The 18,827-nt window shown below is 45.8% G+C and overlaps 1 protein-coding gene across 7 annotated transcripts in view; it reads left to right on the forward strand.

Moving 5' to 3' along the window:
* Positions 1 to 617: 617 nt before the first annotated feature.
* The window catches only part of SGPL1 (sphingosine-1-phosphate lyase 1), a 49,727-nt gene continuing 31,517 nt past the window's right edge, over positions 618 to 18,827 (forward strand). For 2 of the 7 annotated variants that reach the window (XM_024561125.3, XM_053922117.1), the window contains exons 1-2: positions 618 to 775; positions 1,582 to 1,643. In XM_024561125.3, the coding sequence (XP_024416893.1) occupies positions 1,617 to 1,643 (27 nt within the window). In that variant the 5' untranslated portion in view covers positions 618 to 775; positions 1,582 to 1,616. Of the gene's footprint in view, positions 810 to 1,472; positions 1,644 to 18,827 lie in introns of those variants that run through there. The other 5 variants (XM_071221231.1, XM_053922116.2, XM_045195971.3 and 2 more) reach the window with 5 other exon arrangements.

Consider the following 18,827-nt stretch of genomic DNA (forward strand, 5'->3'; position numbering starts at 1 on the left):
ACACTGATTTTGTTGTTTGACTTATTCATACGGTCATTGGTTGATTCTTATATGTGCCCTGACTGGGGGGGTAGAACCCCCAACCTTGAGGTATGGAGACACGTTCTGAACAGTTGAAACGGACCTGCCAGGGCTGTTTCACCTCTGATTAGAGCAGTGGGAAGTACCTTGAGAGTAGAGGAAAGTTTCTTCCTCCCCCAAGAGCTGTAGTCTCTGTTCTCCATTTCTGTAGGGGGAGGGGAGGATGGGGATAGTAGTTCCATTAAGGTAGTTTTCACGACCCTTTGTCACTGACCTCTGTGGAAGTATCCAGGTAGAACAAGGGACAACTTCAAAGGCCCCTTTAAGAGTCCCATTTTGGGTCGTTTATTTAGATCAGTCTGTAGTGCTCGGCAGGCCAACTCTGTGACCACACGCGGCCAGTACTCTGGTTTTTAAAAAGGCAGCCTGAAGCAGAGGACAGTGACGGGCCGGAGCAGGGTGGGGGCCAGGGGGCAAGGCGGGCGGGCCCGCAGGCGACGCGCACGCACCGAGGATCCCGGGGGAGGCGTGCGCCCGGCGAGCAGCGGGGCCGCGCACGCCGGCCGGGGAGCCATTTCCGGGCGGGGAGGGGCGGGGCGGCTCGCGGCTGGGCCTCTAATCTCGGCGGCGGCGGCGGCAGCGGCGGCAGGGGGAGCCCGAACCTTGCCACTCGCGAATCGGCGCGGAGAAGAGGACCCTCGCGGGCGAGGGTGTCCTAGGGAAGGAGCGGGGAAGCTGGTTCCGGGCTGAGAAGGTGGAGGGGGCCGCCCGGCTCCGCAGGAGGGAGGGTAGTCGGGTTTGGGGAGGAGGGCTTCGGTCCGGACGGAATGGGAGGCGGGTCCTGACTTGGGAGAGGCGAGTAGGGTCCGGACTCGGAGGGTAGGGGGTTCGGGTAGGAGGGGCAAGGAGAGGAGGAAGAGCCCGCGGGGACTGAGGGGCTACCCCTGAGGGCAGGCTGGGCTTCGGGCATAAGGGGGCGCGTCGACCCCCGAGGTCTTGAGCGAGTGCAAGGTTCGCGATCGGGTAGGAGATCTAGGGTGTCAGGGCCGGGAGGGAGCGGGATCTGAAACTCCACTCCCGCGGACTACTGGGGCTGGAAGATTTGCTGATCTTCCCGAGAGCGGAGAGGGTTCTGGGGAGGGAGGGAGGTAGAGAGCGAGGCCAGCTGTTAATAAAGAGAGTTCAGTGGCGGCTGGACCCAGGGACTGGGCTGCCTTTAGTGTCCGATTCTCCGCGGGGTTAGGTTAAATAGGCTGGTTTCGGGGTTTGCAAGCCGTGGTCCGGGTGGGCTGGGCGGTGCCCCTGGTACCTACCTGGGGGCACTGCTTTGTGAGAGGCTGGGTCTGGATTTGTTTGGTCAGCTGTCGGAGAGAAGCCTAGTGCCAGCAGGGTTCTGATTCGCTGCTTTGGGGTGCTGGGGGTGGAGTGTGATATCTGGGAGTGAAACCCGAGCTCTCAAAGGAGGGAGAGAACCATTTCTTGTCTGCTCTAGCTAATCTAGGCGGGTCGACGCGGTAGTTCAAAGCTTTAGAAGTAAACAAACCTGGTTCCCTTTCGCAGAGGGGAGGCCCTGAAAGTGCGGCTGGAAGGGGAAGATGCCGAGTATGGACCTTCTGATGTTGGTGAGTCTTTCCCCAACATCCTCCTTGTTGTAAGACGCTTGCCCCTTAAGTTTTATTTTTAGTCCAAGGGATCTTAGTGTGTAGATTTCACAACTCTGATGCTTGCTTTTGGTAGCTGAGCGTTTCTGCCACCTTTATTTTGGGTTTAACGATTAAGATGGAGAAATGACTGAATTAAATGTGACTATTTAATATCCATGAAAAAAGGTCTTTTTCAAAATTCTTGCAGTTGGTTTTAATCTCTCCCTTCCCGTATTGCCAGGGCAGTTTTAAAACTTCTGTTCTTTTTTGCCTGAGTCTGCCGTGTATTACAGTTTGGAAGTGTTTGTCTCCCAGAGTAGAGCTGTGATCCCTGGGGAGGCAGACATGTCTTATTTATATAGACAGGAATAAACGCCCACCCTGGTGCTCTGTAATAGCAAGTGCTTCACAAATGCTTACGGAATTGAGTTAGTTTGAATTTAAGTGTTCTGTTGGGCTGAGGCATATGCCTGCTTTGGTAGAGGCGGCATTTTCCTCTGCTCCTGAGGTCTTTGTGCTGTTTTCTCGCTGAGCAGGGAGAATAGCATTGCCACATGAGTGTTTACCCAAGATGAAATTTTGTTCTTGGGACCTTTATGATTCCATCGAGGCTCTTTAGTGGGAGAACTGTGGGGGAAACAGGACTTTAAAATAGCTATATAGAAAAAGGGTGTGCATTTAATTTTTATAAGTCACTTCGCTGAGTCCCGTGTCTCCTTGTGCAAAAACACGGGTTTAGAAACAATTCCTTTCCTCTCTTTATCTCACTATTCCAGAGAGTTGGTAGCTATCCGCTGGGAAATTGGCAAAAACTAATAGCGAGGTTTTCTATTACCCGGTGCTGACTTCCTGTAGCAGCAAAACCTGGAAGGCCTGCGGGAGATAATGAGGGAAACTAAGATGTGATTAGTTCTGATTTGAGGCTGGGAGCCAGGACGATTTTAGAGACATAAATACTTGCTTTATCCACAGATCCTGAATATTTTACCAGAAGTAGTTTCTTGCCTGAAGTTTCATACATTGTCAGTTGATAATAAATAGCTTTACGTAATTTTAAACGCTTATTATAAGAGCAGTATGTTAAGAAAAAGTGGAAATTATAAAAAAGCAAAGGGAAGAACCCCCCACCCCCCCAGTTCCACTTCTCAGAGATAGCCACTGGGAGCATTGCTTTGTAGAGAATGATTTGTAACAGGTGACAATTTCCCCTTTTCCTCAGAATGTTTATGTAAATTCAGAGGCCTGTATGTAAGCAGGCTGTATTCCCTTGCCTGGAGATGTGCATGTTACTTATCGGGCCTGTGTATTCCCTCAGTAATCTGAGCAGTGATTGCTTTTATTCCAAATATTAACTTTGGCGTTCGTTTTGTGTTGAAGCATTTCTGTAGCTTTTGCCACTACTTTTTACTTTCTCATGGTATAGAATGCTTAGGGCTGTTGCTCTGCTTGTTGGCAGATGGAATTAATCCACAGGGATAAGGACTGGCCCTGAGGGTCCTCACTCTCTGAAGAGACCACAAACAGTGGTTGAGGTGCTTTCCCTGGAGAAGTTGTCATTCCTTCCTCTGTACTGGGCTATTGGAAGCTAAAATGTACAGAACCAACAACCAGGGGTGGGTGTTCACTGGGGGCACTGAACTGTTATGAACTGAGTTCAAGGGATTTCTCTAGCTACTCTATATGACATGTAAGATATATTCTTGGTTCTCTAACTGGGAAGAAGGGATCCCAGTTCATAAAAGTAACGTCAGTGCAGGGCAGCGTATTGGAGAAACTCAGGAAGAGTCATAGAAGTCATATGATGCGACTCCTTCCTTATTTTATGCGTGGAGCCACTGTAGGGTCTCTGATAAATGGGTCTCCAGTCCTGCATTTTTTCTCCTGGGGGAGTGAGATGGGCGTAAGCTGAGACGCAGCTCAGGGTGGACTCAGGAATAATAACATAGCCCAACAGCTAAGATTTATTAAGCTGTGTTACATGGTATGTAGAGAAATAGATGCTCTACACATTCACTGAATGTTCACAGAAGCCCTTTGGAAAATATGCTGGCATCTTCCTTTTACAGTGGAGACCCAGACTCAGCTAGGCTATCACAGCAGTGGAGTGATGGAGCCACATTTCAGCCCCAGTTGATCTGATTTGAAATCCCTCCCGCTTACTGGGTGATGCGACCTCTGGGCCATATTCTCCATCAGGGGCGGAGGTCGTTGAACTTTGTGACTGATGGGAGTGGGTTTGTGTGGAGCAGCAGGCGTGAGATAGCTCCGCCCTCCAGGGGGCACTTTGGAACTGAATAAGTATGTGTCTGCCCTTGTGTGTGTCTGTCCTCTAGTGCAGTCTTGTCTGAAAATACATGTTTTATTATACAAATACTCCTGTTTATTTTCTTTTATATTGCAGTCGGGGCATTATGAAGTTACGCTTATAAGTAAAATGTTATAATCTTTGGATTTCATTTTAGAATAATAAAGCGGCATTATAAAGTGTTTGTTATAAGGGTGTGGGGTTGCCAAGGTGGGGAACCACATGTGTGGACAGTCTTCTGTGGTAATGAAACTTGAAGGCCAGCTGGAGTCCAAGTACGTCAAGCCCTGTATCCCAGAGTGAGGAGCTCGGGCTGTCAGCCTTTAGTGCATTGTTGTCCTTCATTTTGCCCTCATTTGATGAGGGTGGTTTGCCTGCCTTTTTCCGTTTGCTCCTGTGTGGCACAGACGGCAAACACAAGGCCCACAGGCTGAATCCGGCCCTCTACCTTGTTTTATCCGGCCCGGCACCTTGTTTCTACCTGGCTGCAGCGCCGAGCTCCTTGCCCCGAGTTAAGGAGTAGTTACATTTATACAGCCCTAAAATTACATTCGGCCCTTTGAAGGCAGCCTCGAGGCTGATGTGGCCCCCGGTGAAAATGAGTTTGACATCCCCCGTGTATGGTGTGTCATGGGGCTGTAATACTTCCCACCTGTGTCTCAGAATAAAATGAGTGAGTGTATTCATCTGAGAAAGGTGATGCTTTCTGAGGGGATTCAAGTCAGGCAACATTTGAGCAATTTTTCCTCACTCTGGCAATCATTCCTCCTTCCCTACCCTAGGGTTACAATTTGCCAAATACTTGCAGCTTTTAAGAAACAGCTCAGTCTGTTTTAAAAGCTCATGTACTCCTTAGGTGGCTTTTCTCTTTTCCCACGTGGATGGGTAGCACGGTTACCCTTTGCTCCATGGTAGTACTGGTCGGAGTTTCAGTGAAAGCTGTTTATCGAGGGCCAAGGTTCTCAACCCAGGGTGGTTTTGCCCTCCAGGAACATTTATCGGTGTCTGGAGACATTTCTGATGGCCATGCTTGAGGAGTGCTAGGGGTCAGGGATGCTGCTAAACCCCGACAGTGCGCACGCAGCTTCCCACAACCAAGAATTAATTATCTGGCCCGAAATGTCAGTGGTGCCCGAGCCTAGGGTTCTTCACACAGATAACGGTCTCTGTAGCCCAGGCATTCCTATGGGTCATCCCAGGCAGAACGAGTCTCTCCTTGGAGTTTAATGGGTCTGCTGTAGTGTTCCTTGGGGTTATTTTGCCCAGTGGATCAAGCCCTGCTGCTTTGGAATGTATATTGGAGAATGTACAGCATGGTCTTCTGCAGGAGAAGAACATTCTTAAGAAATGTTTTCCTCTGCAACATTTCTGCAGCACTCTTCTTAATTTGCAAACGGTAAGCCTGTCTCGGTTCTGTTTTTCAGGTTCCAAAATTGAATCTTTCCAGGTCTCAGAGCCTTATCTTTAACCCTTGAATCTTTTTCAGAGATGCTTTCTTTCTGAATCTCAACTGGGATTTAAGCAGTAACTTGAAAGATCAACACAAAAGGCTCATTTCTGCTCTGGTGTCTTACTCGTAGGATTGTCCGGAAGAAAGGGAGAACTGATTGGGACTGGTGGGCTGTTTAAAATTTTGTTGGCAGTTTGAGTGGCCATTGTAGGATGAGCACTGTATTTGGCGTTGTTTCAATTTTTATTAAATAAAGCAAAACTATTAACAAATGTGACGATAGCCTTTAGTCTGAAGGAAGGGGGAGTTATAAATAGATGAAGCCCAAATCCCAATACTGGGCGTAGCGTCGCAGTCTGTGTTGGGACTTTGCAGTAGCAGTTACCTTCCCAATTAGGCTGTGTCCCCTCTAATGTGGCGGACGGTTTGCACACGTTGCGGCAGAATCGGGAGCCAGCCTGGGAGTAGGAATTTCCCGTAGGGAACTGGCGTGTAGTGAATCAGTCCACGTGTGCAAACACGCAGAACTCAGTTGCTGAGAGGGAAACCATGCTGGGGGGGTGAGGGGTGATAGGACCCATCTGGGAAGGCAGAAAGTAGTTTGTTGGGCATATCGGTTACCTTTTGACGCAGTCCTGCAGTGTGATGGAGCAGATGAAGGTGCTTTTTCAGAGTGGGGCAGGGTGAAGGAAGACCAGCCACGGATGATAAAACAACTCAGGAGTAGAGCCATTATTACTCTGAGGCCTGAAGGAGCCGGCCAGGAGGGGGAGTAGTTTCTGGAACCTTGGGAGAGCTTAGCTGTAGGGGAGGGTAACCTGTCGGAGTGTAACCACTGCCAGCCAGTGGCCTAGAAGGAAGGGAATCAAGAGGAATAAATGCTTCAGACTCTCTCTTCCCACCCTCTGATCTCCTGCCAAAGCCTCGCATTGGTCAAACCCAACTGGAAACCAGAAAATAAGGGAGCCCCATGAGGCACATTCACAGCCGAGCTGGAGAAGGTTGGGTGGAGGATCCGGAAGTGCAAAGGGAGGGTAGCCAGCATGCTGAAGTCAAAGTCAAGTTAGCTCTGAAAGGCACAGCGAGACGATAGTATCTGAGCAGAGTCTGGAATATTGCAGAAAGGAGTGTTCTCTGATAACAGAGGACAGGTTCGGAGACAGAGTGTTGCCACAGCTTTGGCAAGCCCAGAGCTGCTTCTTTCGCCTTGGAATCTTAACTGCCTTTAGAAATCCTGCAGTCCAGCTTCCCTGGCTGTGTGGGAACCCCTTCCACAGCGCCCTGCCAGGAGTGGGTGCGGAGTATGTTCTCAGGGAGTCCTTTCCACTGTTGCACAGCTTTAATTGTTGGAAAGTTCGTTTGTCCAGATCGCTGAATATATCAGTTTGGATGAGGTTTGGCTGTATAGAAACGAAAAATGTAAAGTAACAGAGATCTTTAAAAGGTGGAAATATATTTTTGTAAAGTCAGAGAAATCCAGAGTAGTCAGTTCCACACGGACGTGGCCATTCCCAGGTCTTTGAGGAAGTTCTGCCGCTCTTTGTGCACCGCCTCCTGGACCAGGCTAGCTGCTTTCAGCTCGCCCTGTGAGGCTTATGTATGTTCAGCGGGAGGAGGAAAGGAAAGGAGGACTTGCCTCGCTTCTTAACTGAAAATGTCTTCATGTGTTGCCCTGGCTGCTGTGGCTCAGTGGGTGGAGCGCTGGCCTCCAAACCGAAAGGTTGCTGGTTCGATTCCTGGTCAGGGCACATGCTTGGGTTGGGGGCAGGTCTCCATTTGGGGGCACACGAGAGGCAACCAGTCAATGTTTCTTTCACACATTGATGTTTCTCTCCCTCTCTTTCTTCCTCCCCTTCTCTCTAAAAATAAATAAAATCTTGAAAAGAGTTTTCATGTGAAATTTATTCTATGTACAGAAAGTGCATGAAGCAGATATCTACATTTTAAAGAAGAATAATAAAATAATCAGCTGTCTACCACCGAGGTTAAATAGAATATTTACCATCAGCCCCATGTGGCCCCCCCCTGCCCCGTTACATTTCCTCCCTCCCCCTCTAGGGATAACCACTATCCCAATTTTTGGAATAATTATCCCTTGCTGTATTTATTTTAATTTTATTTATTTATATTAATTGATTTTAGTGAGAGAGGAAAGGGGAGAGAGAGAAGAGAAGAGAGACATCAATTTTATGTGCCCCGACTGGTGATCGAACCCGCAACCTTGTCCATATCTGGATGATGCTCTAACCAACTGAGCTACCTGGGCAGGGCTCCCTTGCTGTTTTTGAAAAAATATGTTACCACCTATGTATGTGACTCTTAAGTTTAGTTTTATTTTTTAACTTGATATAAATGGATTTATATGTATTTAAAATTTTCTTAAATTTTCCTATGTTGCTCAAATATTTGTGAGATGCACACATGTTCTTGCTTGTAGCTGAGCGCATGCGTTCTCATTGCTGTGCAGTATTTCACTGTATGGCTGCCACACGTTCTTTCTCCATCCCGCCGATGGTGGGCACTGAGGTCGTTCCAGTCTGGGCTTTATTTGAACATTGCCATTATGAACTTCCTTGCATACGGCAAGCGATAAAACTCTCAAGTAAGAGAAATCTAACTCTTACAAGTGTAAGAGTTTTTCTGGGATTTATTCCTAAGAGTGGAATTGTTGCATTGTAAAGGATGTACACCCTTAACTTCACTAGTAATGGCAAACTTTTCTAAAGAGGTTAATACCATTTATACTTATGGTAACAGTATGTCAGAGTTCCTGTTTCTACACAGCTGGACAAACCTGATACTTACAAGGCTTTTTATTTTTTGCCAATTTGGTAAGAATGAATCTAATTGATTTCCATATGCATTTTCTTGATTACTAATGTGTCCTTTTAAAGGCTTATTGACTATTTGGATTTCCAGGTTTGTGGATACCCTTCAAGTCTTATGCCTTATCAATTACTTATCTATTTCTTCTTATAGTTCTATTAAATGTTGTTATATTTTGCAATTTTGTTACTAGCTTCATACAGATTCAAAATTACTACATTTTATCTCGCAAAATGCATTTTTAGTATAACGATGATTTTTGACAATATAATGTAGCTACGTGAGCTTTTAATCATGAAATAGGCAAACTGTAAATGATGAATGAATGACTTGCCTTCTGTACAGGCAGGAACCGCGGGACAGGCCTCGTCTGTTCTTCTGGCACTGTTGTTTGTGTTGTACTATCCTGTGAATTGAATAAATCATTTTTTACTAAAAAAGCGTAGCATTTTCTCTTTTGAGGTACAACTTCCACACAGTGAAGGGCATCAATCCTAAGTGTACAGGTCAGGAAATGCTTACCACACAGATACACCGTTCTCACTGCCCAGCAAGACTGGAAGATCCCCAGCATCCCAGGACGCTGCGCACATCCCTCCCTGCTGGTAGCCGGCCACAGGTTGTTCTCACTGTGGTTAATGTTGCTGATTTTTGAACTTTATATAAGTGGGAACCAATCACATGTATATTTTTGTAAATGCCCTTTTTGCTCAACATTTTGTCTGTGAGACGCAGCCATATTCTTGTGCAGCAGTAGTTTTTTAAATTGTCACAGTGTAGTTTCGCTGTATGAATAGCTCAGTTTCTTTGTTCTGTGGTTCATGAACATTTACGTTTCTAGTGTCTGGCTATTATGCGCGACACTGTTGCATTCTTGAACACGTGCTTTGGTAAACATTAGAATAGGTGGCTTGTAAGGTGTACTGCTAAACAGGTTTCCGAAGTGGTTCTATCAGTTTCTTTTCCTATGGGGTTTTCTTAATACACGTTTTGGATTTAGATTTGGGCACACACCTTGAATATCCGCATACGAAACACTAGAGAGAGCGCTGATAATAGGAAGAGCGTTGTAATAGGAAGGAATCTCAGACAATTACGAGAATGCCATGGCAGGCCTCCTCCTAGTCTAGCTGCGCAGTAGCAAGGGTGGAAGAAAGCCTAGGATTGTGTGTTAGAAATCTCCAGCCCTTTTTGATGAACTTACGATTTTAGATGCTTTCCCAAGCGTCGTGGCGATAGCAGTCAAGAGCATTCTATCTGGATGACTGAAACCACGTTTATCATACGTAAACGTAAGTAGGTAACTACTGCAATCCTGTTTCGTAGGTAGGTAAAGGGTCACTTGAAACTTTTCGATGGAATTAGATTGGTGAAGGCAAAGAGGTGATGGAACATCTGTCCAACAAAAGTCAGGACCAGCTCACTATTAACATGCGTTTTATTATCATCATTTGCAAGAAAATACACATAGTCATAAATCAAACTACTCAAAACCTCTACCAGTTCTACTTTTGTGACTTTGGAACACTGAAGGTTGTTTCCCTTGCTGCATCCTGAAGAGGAAAAGAAAATGTTTATCATCAGGGAATTCAGATTCATTAAATATTTAGTGTTTTTTATCTGCAATCATTTTCTTATTACCTTTACCTCATTTGAGGTAAACCCTATGAGTAGATGGTGGTATGTTTTTTTCTTGTGGACTTTTTGTTGAATTATAACAGTGGCATCTGTTTTTTGCAGATGAGCAAAATCCAGTTGCATAGACAGTCAGTAATGTGCCAAAGGCCACACAGCTTCTAAGTGGGAGCTGACTTTCGAGTCGAAGCTTTCTTTGCTTACCAGCAGCCCGGACTTTCTGGACGTCACCGATGCCTGCGGAGCACCGTAAACGCAGCTCCCAGGGCCCACAGGAGGAGTGACGCGGTGTCAGTCCAGAACTCTCGGGTGGTAGCTGGAGTGTCTGTTTATGAATTGCCAAAGGAAGAATAGTGCTTTTTTAAAAGTTTCTTCATTTCAGCACTTAGTAATTCTGTATATAGACTCTTTAAAATTTATGCCATTAGACAATAATGGTCCTCTTTGTGTAGATTATATATAATTGCTTTGTAAATTTCTAAGTCATTATTAGATACTTCTGGTTGCTTTTATTTGAAGCCCAGAGCTTTACTTCTATTTCTGGAGTTGCAAAGCTTCTGCTGTCTTCGGACCATTTGGAAAATTTTTTCAGAAAGGTCCTTTTTTTTTTACAGCTCTGTGAATTCAAACAATCCTAAGTATTTGGTGAACATAATGGAATTTCTCCATCGTAATGCTTTTTTAAAAAGGTATAAAATCAGCTGTTTTTAGGCTATTTATGGAGTTGTACAGCTGTCACCACAGTCCATTTGAAAACATTTTCAGAAGAAAGCCCGCACTTGTTAGCGTCCCTGCCTTACGTCCTCCCAATTCCCCAGCCTGAGGCAAACGGCGAATGACTTTTTGTCTATAGGTTTCCTTATTCAGAGCATTTCATGTAAATAGGGTCATAGAATACATGGTTTTTGTGATTGGCTTTTTCCACTTATAATGTTTTCGTGTAACATGGATCAGAACTTCGTTTCCATTGTCGTCGTAAGGCTTTTCCTGGAGAACTTTAAGTAATGGGCATATCCAGCGTGTTCCTGTTTCGTTCTCGCAGGGGCACAGAGGGTCTCGTCCTGGGTTTACTTCACGTACAATAGAATAGCTTGTCACGTTAAGGCTACTGCCAGGATTCGTTTTAGAGACGGGCTCTTATGGGGAACGTGGGCCCAAATGACTGGCCTTCAGGATGTCTTCAACTCATAATTATTTGCAAGGTTTTGTGTACCCCGGCGTATTTTTCGGTGGGGGAGCTTAGGGGACTGAGAAGTTAGAAAAAGGTAAAATCATGACACTCATACAGATGTAAAATGAATACACATAAAGATTTTATTTGACTTAGAATGAGGACTCCAGCGAGAGACGTTGTAACTGGGGCACAGGAGATGCCCAAAGAACAGACACGGTTGCAGACCAAGAACATTCAAATGAACGTGAGATGGAGGCAAAGTTAGCCTCTCCCGTCGGGGGGAGGGGTCATTTGAACGTCGACCAGACGCGGCCGCTGGCCTGTTCAGAGACGAAGAGCTGGCACTGCTGTCAGGTATCTGAGTCATCGGTTTAGCTACATTAGAAAATAGCTTTCACGTAATCATAACCCAGAGGGGGCCCCTAGCAACGCGTAACTTCCCATTGGAAGTGCACAGTTTCTCCTGCACTTTTAACAGGGTCACAAAAAGTTTAAAACTCTCCCAAATGTTCATTTTCAGTTTAGTCTTCACTGGTAAGAAGCAGACTACCCAAAAGGTGTTCCTGTCAGTTGAGGGTCCGTCAGAAACCCAGGGATAGGTTTGAAGTTTATTCTTTTCAACAGCATTACGTGTTAGAAGTCTCCAAGAAGTAGCCTTTGCAGCTCACTCAGGTTACTCCTCTCAGCATACATTCAGTATCTCTCTCTAAAAGCAGGAAGACTATTGAGGAGGGGATTTCTATACTTATGACTAGGTACCCTAATTCAGTGACGAGGGTAGATCACTACTTCTCCTTTACGTGTGAACAATGTGGGCTGGCTTCTGCTAGGCCTTGCTTACTATCCAAGGAGTTCCAAGGAGTTCTAGTCTTCAGAGGATAATGAGCTGCTTCTGTTCTTTTAAAGGTAAACTGTGCACATGCACAGTAAAGCCATTTAGCTACTTACCGGAAGAGACTAGGAATTCGTAGCAAATTGGCAACATTAGATGCTCAACTTGGCGTCCACAGCACTCGCCCCACATCTTACCTACTTGCCTTATGCTGAGAAAGTATTTACCGAGAAAACCTATCATTGCCCTCACCTCTGCATCCCTTTAGGCTCCTCCTCGGTTTATTGAACTTAGTTTTATGCATTTTTATTCTTTACTAGTTTAAGCTCCCTGTAGTGCATTTCTTGATGTATTTCAGAAAAGAGGTGCTCACAATTGTTAGTTCACAAAATCAGCAACTGTCTTTACTCGACGCCTTGTCCTCACCACAAGTAAGTAAATACAAAATTTCAAATGCTTGTTGGGTAGTGTTGAGGGCGCTCAGCTTTTCTGAGCTCAGCAGCTTTGATTTTCCACGAGTGCACCCTAATGACTAAAGGACGCTGCATGTCTGTCTCCTGTCTGGAGCCCAGATTGGCAGCGATGCACAGGTGCTTTGCCTGAGCTCCGGAGCCAGCTCTGGAGCAGTTGGACTCACGTGCACACGCACGTGGAGTGGTACTGAGCATGCCCGTCTGAGTCTCGAAGCACGGCTGAAAGGGACCCCGTGGGCCATTCAGCTTTTTGAGGTGACCTTCTCAGATCCTGGATCTTTTGACTCATGTAGTGGAATTTGGGGGGAAGTGTATGGTTTGCTCTTCACCGCCTCAAAAGTGCTCATTCAGCCCCTGCACACGTTTCCCTGTCAGTCGCTGGTGGTTGGTTGGAAGGCTGTCTGGTGGTGTTGCTCAGTTCTTACTCCTTCAGTGACTTGGGGAGTTTTTCCCTTTGGGCTTGTGATCTGTTTTTGCTGATGAACTTTAATGCCTTTTGAGCCTCTACAGACAGTAGTGTTTTCTTCCCTGTTTGCTTTGTACTTTGAAGTTCTGCAGCGTGTGATGTGAAAGAGAGTCAGGTTCAATTAGCTTTGTTTTCTGTTTTGGGGGGGCAGAAGTAAGGAATAAATAATTAACTCTTGGGCTATCTTCTGTATTTTTACTTCATCCCCCAACCTGAGTCTCAGTGTTTAGGTCATCATTTGATCTGAAAACACCAAGGTAGTGGGTGAACTGGGTAAAACAGGTTTTTCTTTTCCCCAACAGCCCATTCCTGCTTTACAGCTCAGACGTCTGGCTCTTCTTAAGCCGTTGAGGGCTGAGTCGTGTAGCTGTGCTGGAGGTGAAGGAAGTGGAGGGAAGCAGACCCTTGCTTCTCTGCAGCATCACAGGGTAGAAGGTTTTGGTTTTCACTGATGTCTGGCCAAAGGATGAACATTATCCGGGAACAGTGATCTGATCTCACTTGTTCATGTGGCCAGGCCCTGACTTGAACACTTCCAGGGAAGTTTGGGCATGTCTGTTCACCCCCGTCAAAGAGATGAGTAGCCACTAAGTTTGGTGATTGGGTCTCAGTAATGATGTTAAGTCAAGGATTGGGTAATTGCTTTACAAAGGAAGGGGATGGGGAGAGAAGGGGGCGTATTACAGTGTAGAGGTTCAACTGTCCTTAACCCAGAGCTCCTGTCAGATCACCCGGGGGAGGTTTTCCAAGGTACGTTTTTCTGGGCCCCACGCTACACTTACTGAGCCTTTGGGTGAGTTGTTCTCAGAAGGGCCTGTTGGACGATTTTGATGCACTCCGCTGGTTTGGTGGAAAGAGTACTGAACAAAAGTTAGGTTCTGACGGGGCCTCTGTGTCTAGTTTGACCCCAGGGAAGGCACGTTTTAACATTAGCCTTTGAGCCTCAACAATCAAAGGGATTGGGTTGGGTGGTCTCTCAGGTTCCTTCGAACAGCAGCATTTCATGATTTTTGAAGACAAGTCTCCTGAAGTGCTTTCCAAACTAACTTCTTTCAGTCTCTGTTTCGGAAGCAGTGAAGAGTGTAAGCCTCTAGCCGAGAGAAGGGCGAGGTTCGCAGTCTGGGGAAGCACTCGGAAAGCACTCCGTGTTTGTTGGACACTGTTCATATCATGTGGCGATGGTGTCATTCTCAATTGGGGGGGTCGTGAAGCTGTGACCCTTAATTTGGCTCCTGGAGTTATCTAGATGACGTGACTGTGAGAACTGTCTTCTGAACGTTTGTGTCACTGAGAGTTCCGCTCTGGAAACCTGGGGTGTGGAAAACGTAGAGGAAAAAACAATGCATTTTGAGCCGGGAGGTTTGAGTCCTGTTTCTGCTGCTTCTGAGCCGTGTGACCTTCGGGCCTCAGTGTCTCCATCTTTGAAGGATGGGGAGTGGGCATGAACTGATCTTTAACCCCCCTTTCAGCTCCGATGGCCTGGGACCAGGTGTATCCTGTGTGCTGTTCAGGAGGGCGCCGGCGTGTGTATTTTTTGGTGATGCTCCTTCTGGTGTTAGCTGGTAACTGTGACATCTAATGGGGAGAGTCATTGCCTAATTGGCAGTTGGTTAAGTACACTAGTTCTCAAAGAAGTTTTTCTTGTGGGCAGAGGGGTGTGGGTAGTGCCAGTGCGCGAAGTTTGCTTGTAGAATCATGTTCTCTTGGAGAGATTTAGGGACTGAGAGAGATAAGTAACATCGTTGGGGATAGCTGGTACCGACAGGAAAGTAACTTGTAACTGAGGAATGTTGAATGTCCACTGACTTAGTTACTTAGCACATCATAATCCTGGCCTCCCCAAAACGTTAGGAGAATAAATCATAAGTATAAAAAGCACCGAGATTGCATAGAGTGGAAAATAATCTCAGCGTTAACTCCGTTCCCTGCGGTGCACAGCCACATTCTAAGGTTAGGGAAGCCAGGGGTAAAACCACGCCTGGGGCGCTGGTTTCAAACCTGAGGGTCGTGATCCCTTTAGACGCAGAATGTATTTAGTGGGGTTAAACATTAAACAAAAAGACGGAAGAAACAAATGTGAGTGCATCAAAAGTAATAAGGTGTTAGGTGTTATTTGGGAAACTGTTGTTTTTGTTTTGTATCTTTTTGTTGCTGTGTGCTGTAAAATATGTTTCTGTGGGACTATGGGGGACGTTTGAAACTCATGGACCTGACAAGTACATGCCCCAAGTTCCCGGACCTTGGGGACCGTCACCGTCTCGTCACGTTCACAGAAGTGCCTTGTCCCGTGAAGTAGTTTGGGTGCTGAAAGAGTTCACCGTGTTTGGGAATGTCGTAGGGCCCTAAACTCCCACAAATTCTAGCAGCTGCCTAATAATGGTTAGGGTTACTGAGTACTGTTTTGATGTCTCTTTAGGTGTCAGCTAACACCTAAATGATTAGAATAAGATAGCTTCTTAAAGTGGTTAATACTTTGAATTCCATACTACTAAAGTTTATTTTGTGTTTTTTCCCTTTAATAATATACTTTCAAAAGATATATGGTATTCCTTACTGTCATTTTATATACATTCATTGGGCATAGTTGTTTCCCCCCTCCCCCTCCAGAGGAATATATTTCCAATTTTATAACACAGTGTGAAAGAAGGAATGCTTTATTTGGGGAAGTTTTTACCAAACTGTTAAGCAAGAACTAGAGATAACCCCCATATACTCACAGATACATACACAGATACAATTCATTTATTTAGTGATGATTATTTTGTGTCCCTTCTGGATAAAGAATTGGAGGCACAGATTGGTGAAATAATTTGCCAGGAGTTACACAAGAACATAAATTGTGAAAAGAAAGCTCTCGGGCTGGCACTGGATCAGCTCTCCTTTACCTGTGAACACCGAAAACAAAGAATTGGAAGAGTACTGAGTAATGAGTCAGGAGGCGTGGCTTCCCAGTCTCCACTGTGCAGCAGCCTGTCTCTGTAAGCACAGGCACGCCGTTTCTCGTCGGGGCCTCTGTTCGGAAAGTGAGAACGTGGGCTTGGTCTCTACCGGTCCCTTTAGCATTTAGATGCTGCTTCCCAGAGGGCTGGAGTCTTGCATCAGGACCCATCCTGGGGTTTGTGCTGTTTGCAAGGCCCCAAGGAGCTGCCTCATTCTTTTTTTCCAAGGAGATAATGTACATCAGCCCACAGAGCCCTATAACGCAATGGCCTGTTAGTGCTGTGCAGTGCTGCTTCACTGGGGACTGAGCCCCGGCTGTTTGTAGTAACCGAGAAGGACCTTGGAATGAGGCCAGGAGATGGAATGTCTGTGACCAGGTAGTTGCCTATCCAAAAAGCCTGCTGCGATCCACCCAAGAACAGTGTCTTCTGTCTTTGGAGCATGAGAATGTAGAACTCTCTCTCCTGTTAAGGACTTTGAATTCAAGGACTCCCATTATCTTCTTAGAGCAATTAACAAGAAAATATATTCTTGCTGAATATAATTTTATAGATGTTAGCAAGGAATGCCTTCATATCTTAATAAGCTTTAAAAAATTAGTTTGTATTTGCTAATTCCTCACCCTGTCTGTGATGCTAGTTATATTGCTTTATTGTCCAGTGCTGTGAAGAGTTGATAGTATCTGCAGTCACCTTTTGACATTGGTAATAACCTCTGTTTCCTGGGTAAATTAGGAACTGGATCACCAGAGGAAGAGCTGGTCTGCGTGACTGTTCTTCCGTCGCCCATTCACACACACTGTGTAGCCGTGGGGTTTGATCACACTTCCCACACTGCAGGGTTCTTTGTAACGGCGGAAGTCATGGCCGGTGTTTGGCGGCCTCCTCCAGTCTTTCTTCAGGTCTTCGCTGCCACTGCCACTGCCACTGCCACTGCCACTGCCACTGCCACCGGTGGGCAGGATTGAGGCTGTTGATAGCAACAGTGGGCTCTGGGGAATGGTCACCAAGAGCTCAGGGGAGGTCGTAGATGAGCCAGGTTTTCATGGGTAGCCCTCCAGGGAACCCCGGACTTGCCTAATGTTAATTACCTTACGCCACAGCCTAATTGCTGAGGTGTGAATGTTTTCAACAAACGTTCTTTGGGCATCCGTCCTCCTCCTAAGCTCTTCATGCACCTATTAGAACGTTGCATGTAGATATCCAACAGGAACATCACTCAAAAGATAATTACCATCACCTTTTTCTCAAAATCTCTTCTGCCTTCTGCTTCTCTTCCTGTTCTGCTCTACCATGGTTAATTGGGACTCCCCTTACTCAGTCTCTCAAACTTGACCTTGAAAATTTGGAATTATCTGTACTCTTCCCACTCCGTACTTTTTATACCTAATAAGTTATCAAACCCTGTTTGTTCCACCGCCAGAAAGGTTTCCCAGATGCATACTGCTTTTTGTCCCCAGTGCTGTTTAAGGTCAAACCCAGTTTATCTTCCCCTGGACTGTTTCAATAATCTTCTTAACTAAACTTTTTGTTTCTGATCTGTGCACCCTCCTATTTATCGCCCACCAAGTTATCTATCTTTTTTTTTTTAATTACCCTTCTGAGTAACCTTTTGTTTTGTTGTTTTACAATTTGCTTTTTTTTTTATTCAACATTGTTTTCTGGAAGTTTTCCATGTAGTTCATTCAGATTTATCTTTCTTTAATGCTACGTTAAAATGCATGTATTAGTTTATTTAACCACTTCTCTGTGAAGGGGCATTTTTATTATTTGTATTTTTTCTTTCATTACGGAGAATACACTGAAGTGTCGTCCACACACACATGGGACATGCCCCAAAGTGCACTTTCTGGGTCGGAATGAATATGCATTTAAAATGTTAACAGACACCGGTAAGTCAGTTTACAAAGAGTGCCTTTTGACTTATGCTCCCATTTTTCACGCCTTTTTTTCCCCGAGATCGTTCATCATCTGGGTTTAGTGTACTTCTTCCAGCCTCTGGGCTCGGGTCGATGTATTTACTCATTTACTGTCAGCCGCTGTCCTGGTGTTTTTTTTCTTTTTAAAGATTTTATTTATTTATTTTTAGAGAGAGGGGAAGGGAGGCAGAAAGGGAGAGAAACCTCAACGCGTGGTTGCCTCTCACAGCCCCCACTGGGGGACGCGACCCCCAACCCAGGCATGTTCCCTGACTGGGAATCGAACCGGTGACATTTTGGTTCGCTGGCTGGCACTCAGACTACTGAGCCACACCAGCCAGGGCACCATCCTAGTTTTTATTCAGTACAAACTGTGCCAGGCAGCACTCTCCTGTATGTTGGGGATTTGGCACTGGGTAAGACAGACAGGGTCCCTGCCCTCATGTAGCCCACCCTCCTGCTACACACACTTCTTGCCTTTCCTAGATTCTTTTTATGCATGTACAGCTACTTTCCTCTCTTCTTCATATGCCTTTTTGCCCCTTTAACTTATAGTGAAGTTTATTTGATCACTCTTTTACGTTTTTAACCAGCTTAGGTTTTGTCCTGTGTTGTCGTCACCTCCTCTTAGAGTGGGGTAGGCCTTCCTCAGTGGTCTCTGTTAGCACCTCGCTTACATCCTTTTTGTAGTGTTTATGCTGAAAAGGTTTTTTTTTTAAGGTTTAACAAAAACGATTGTATCTATTTACTTCTTATAGAGAGGGGGAGGGAGAGAAACATGAATGTGTGAGAGAAACATCAATCTGTGGTTGCCTCTTGCACACCCCCAATTGGGGACCTGGCCCTCAACCCAGGCATGTGCCCAGACTGGGAATCGAAGTGGCAGCCTTTTGGTTCACAGGCCGGCCCTCAATCCACCGAGCCACACTAGCCAGGGCTGTGCTGAAGAGTTTTAACTGTTTGTGCATGTATGTGTGTGTGGGCACATGTATGTGCATATGTACACGCACATGCACACACACATGCACACACACACATAGATCTCTCCCATCACAGTATGAGCTCAGTAAGGGCTGACACCTATAATTTACCCTGATACTCCCCCAGCCTTAAACCCCGGAGATGCTTAGTAAATGTTGGGTAA

This window comes from Desmodus rotundus, chromosome 4 (genome assembly GCF_022682495.2).
Source record: "Desmodus rotundus isolate HL8 chromosome 4, HLdesRot8A.1, whole genome shotgun sequence".
NCBI classification, from domain to species: Eukaryota; Metazoa; Chordata; class Mammalia; order Chiroptera; family Phyllostomidae; genus Desmodus; species Desmodus rotundus.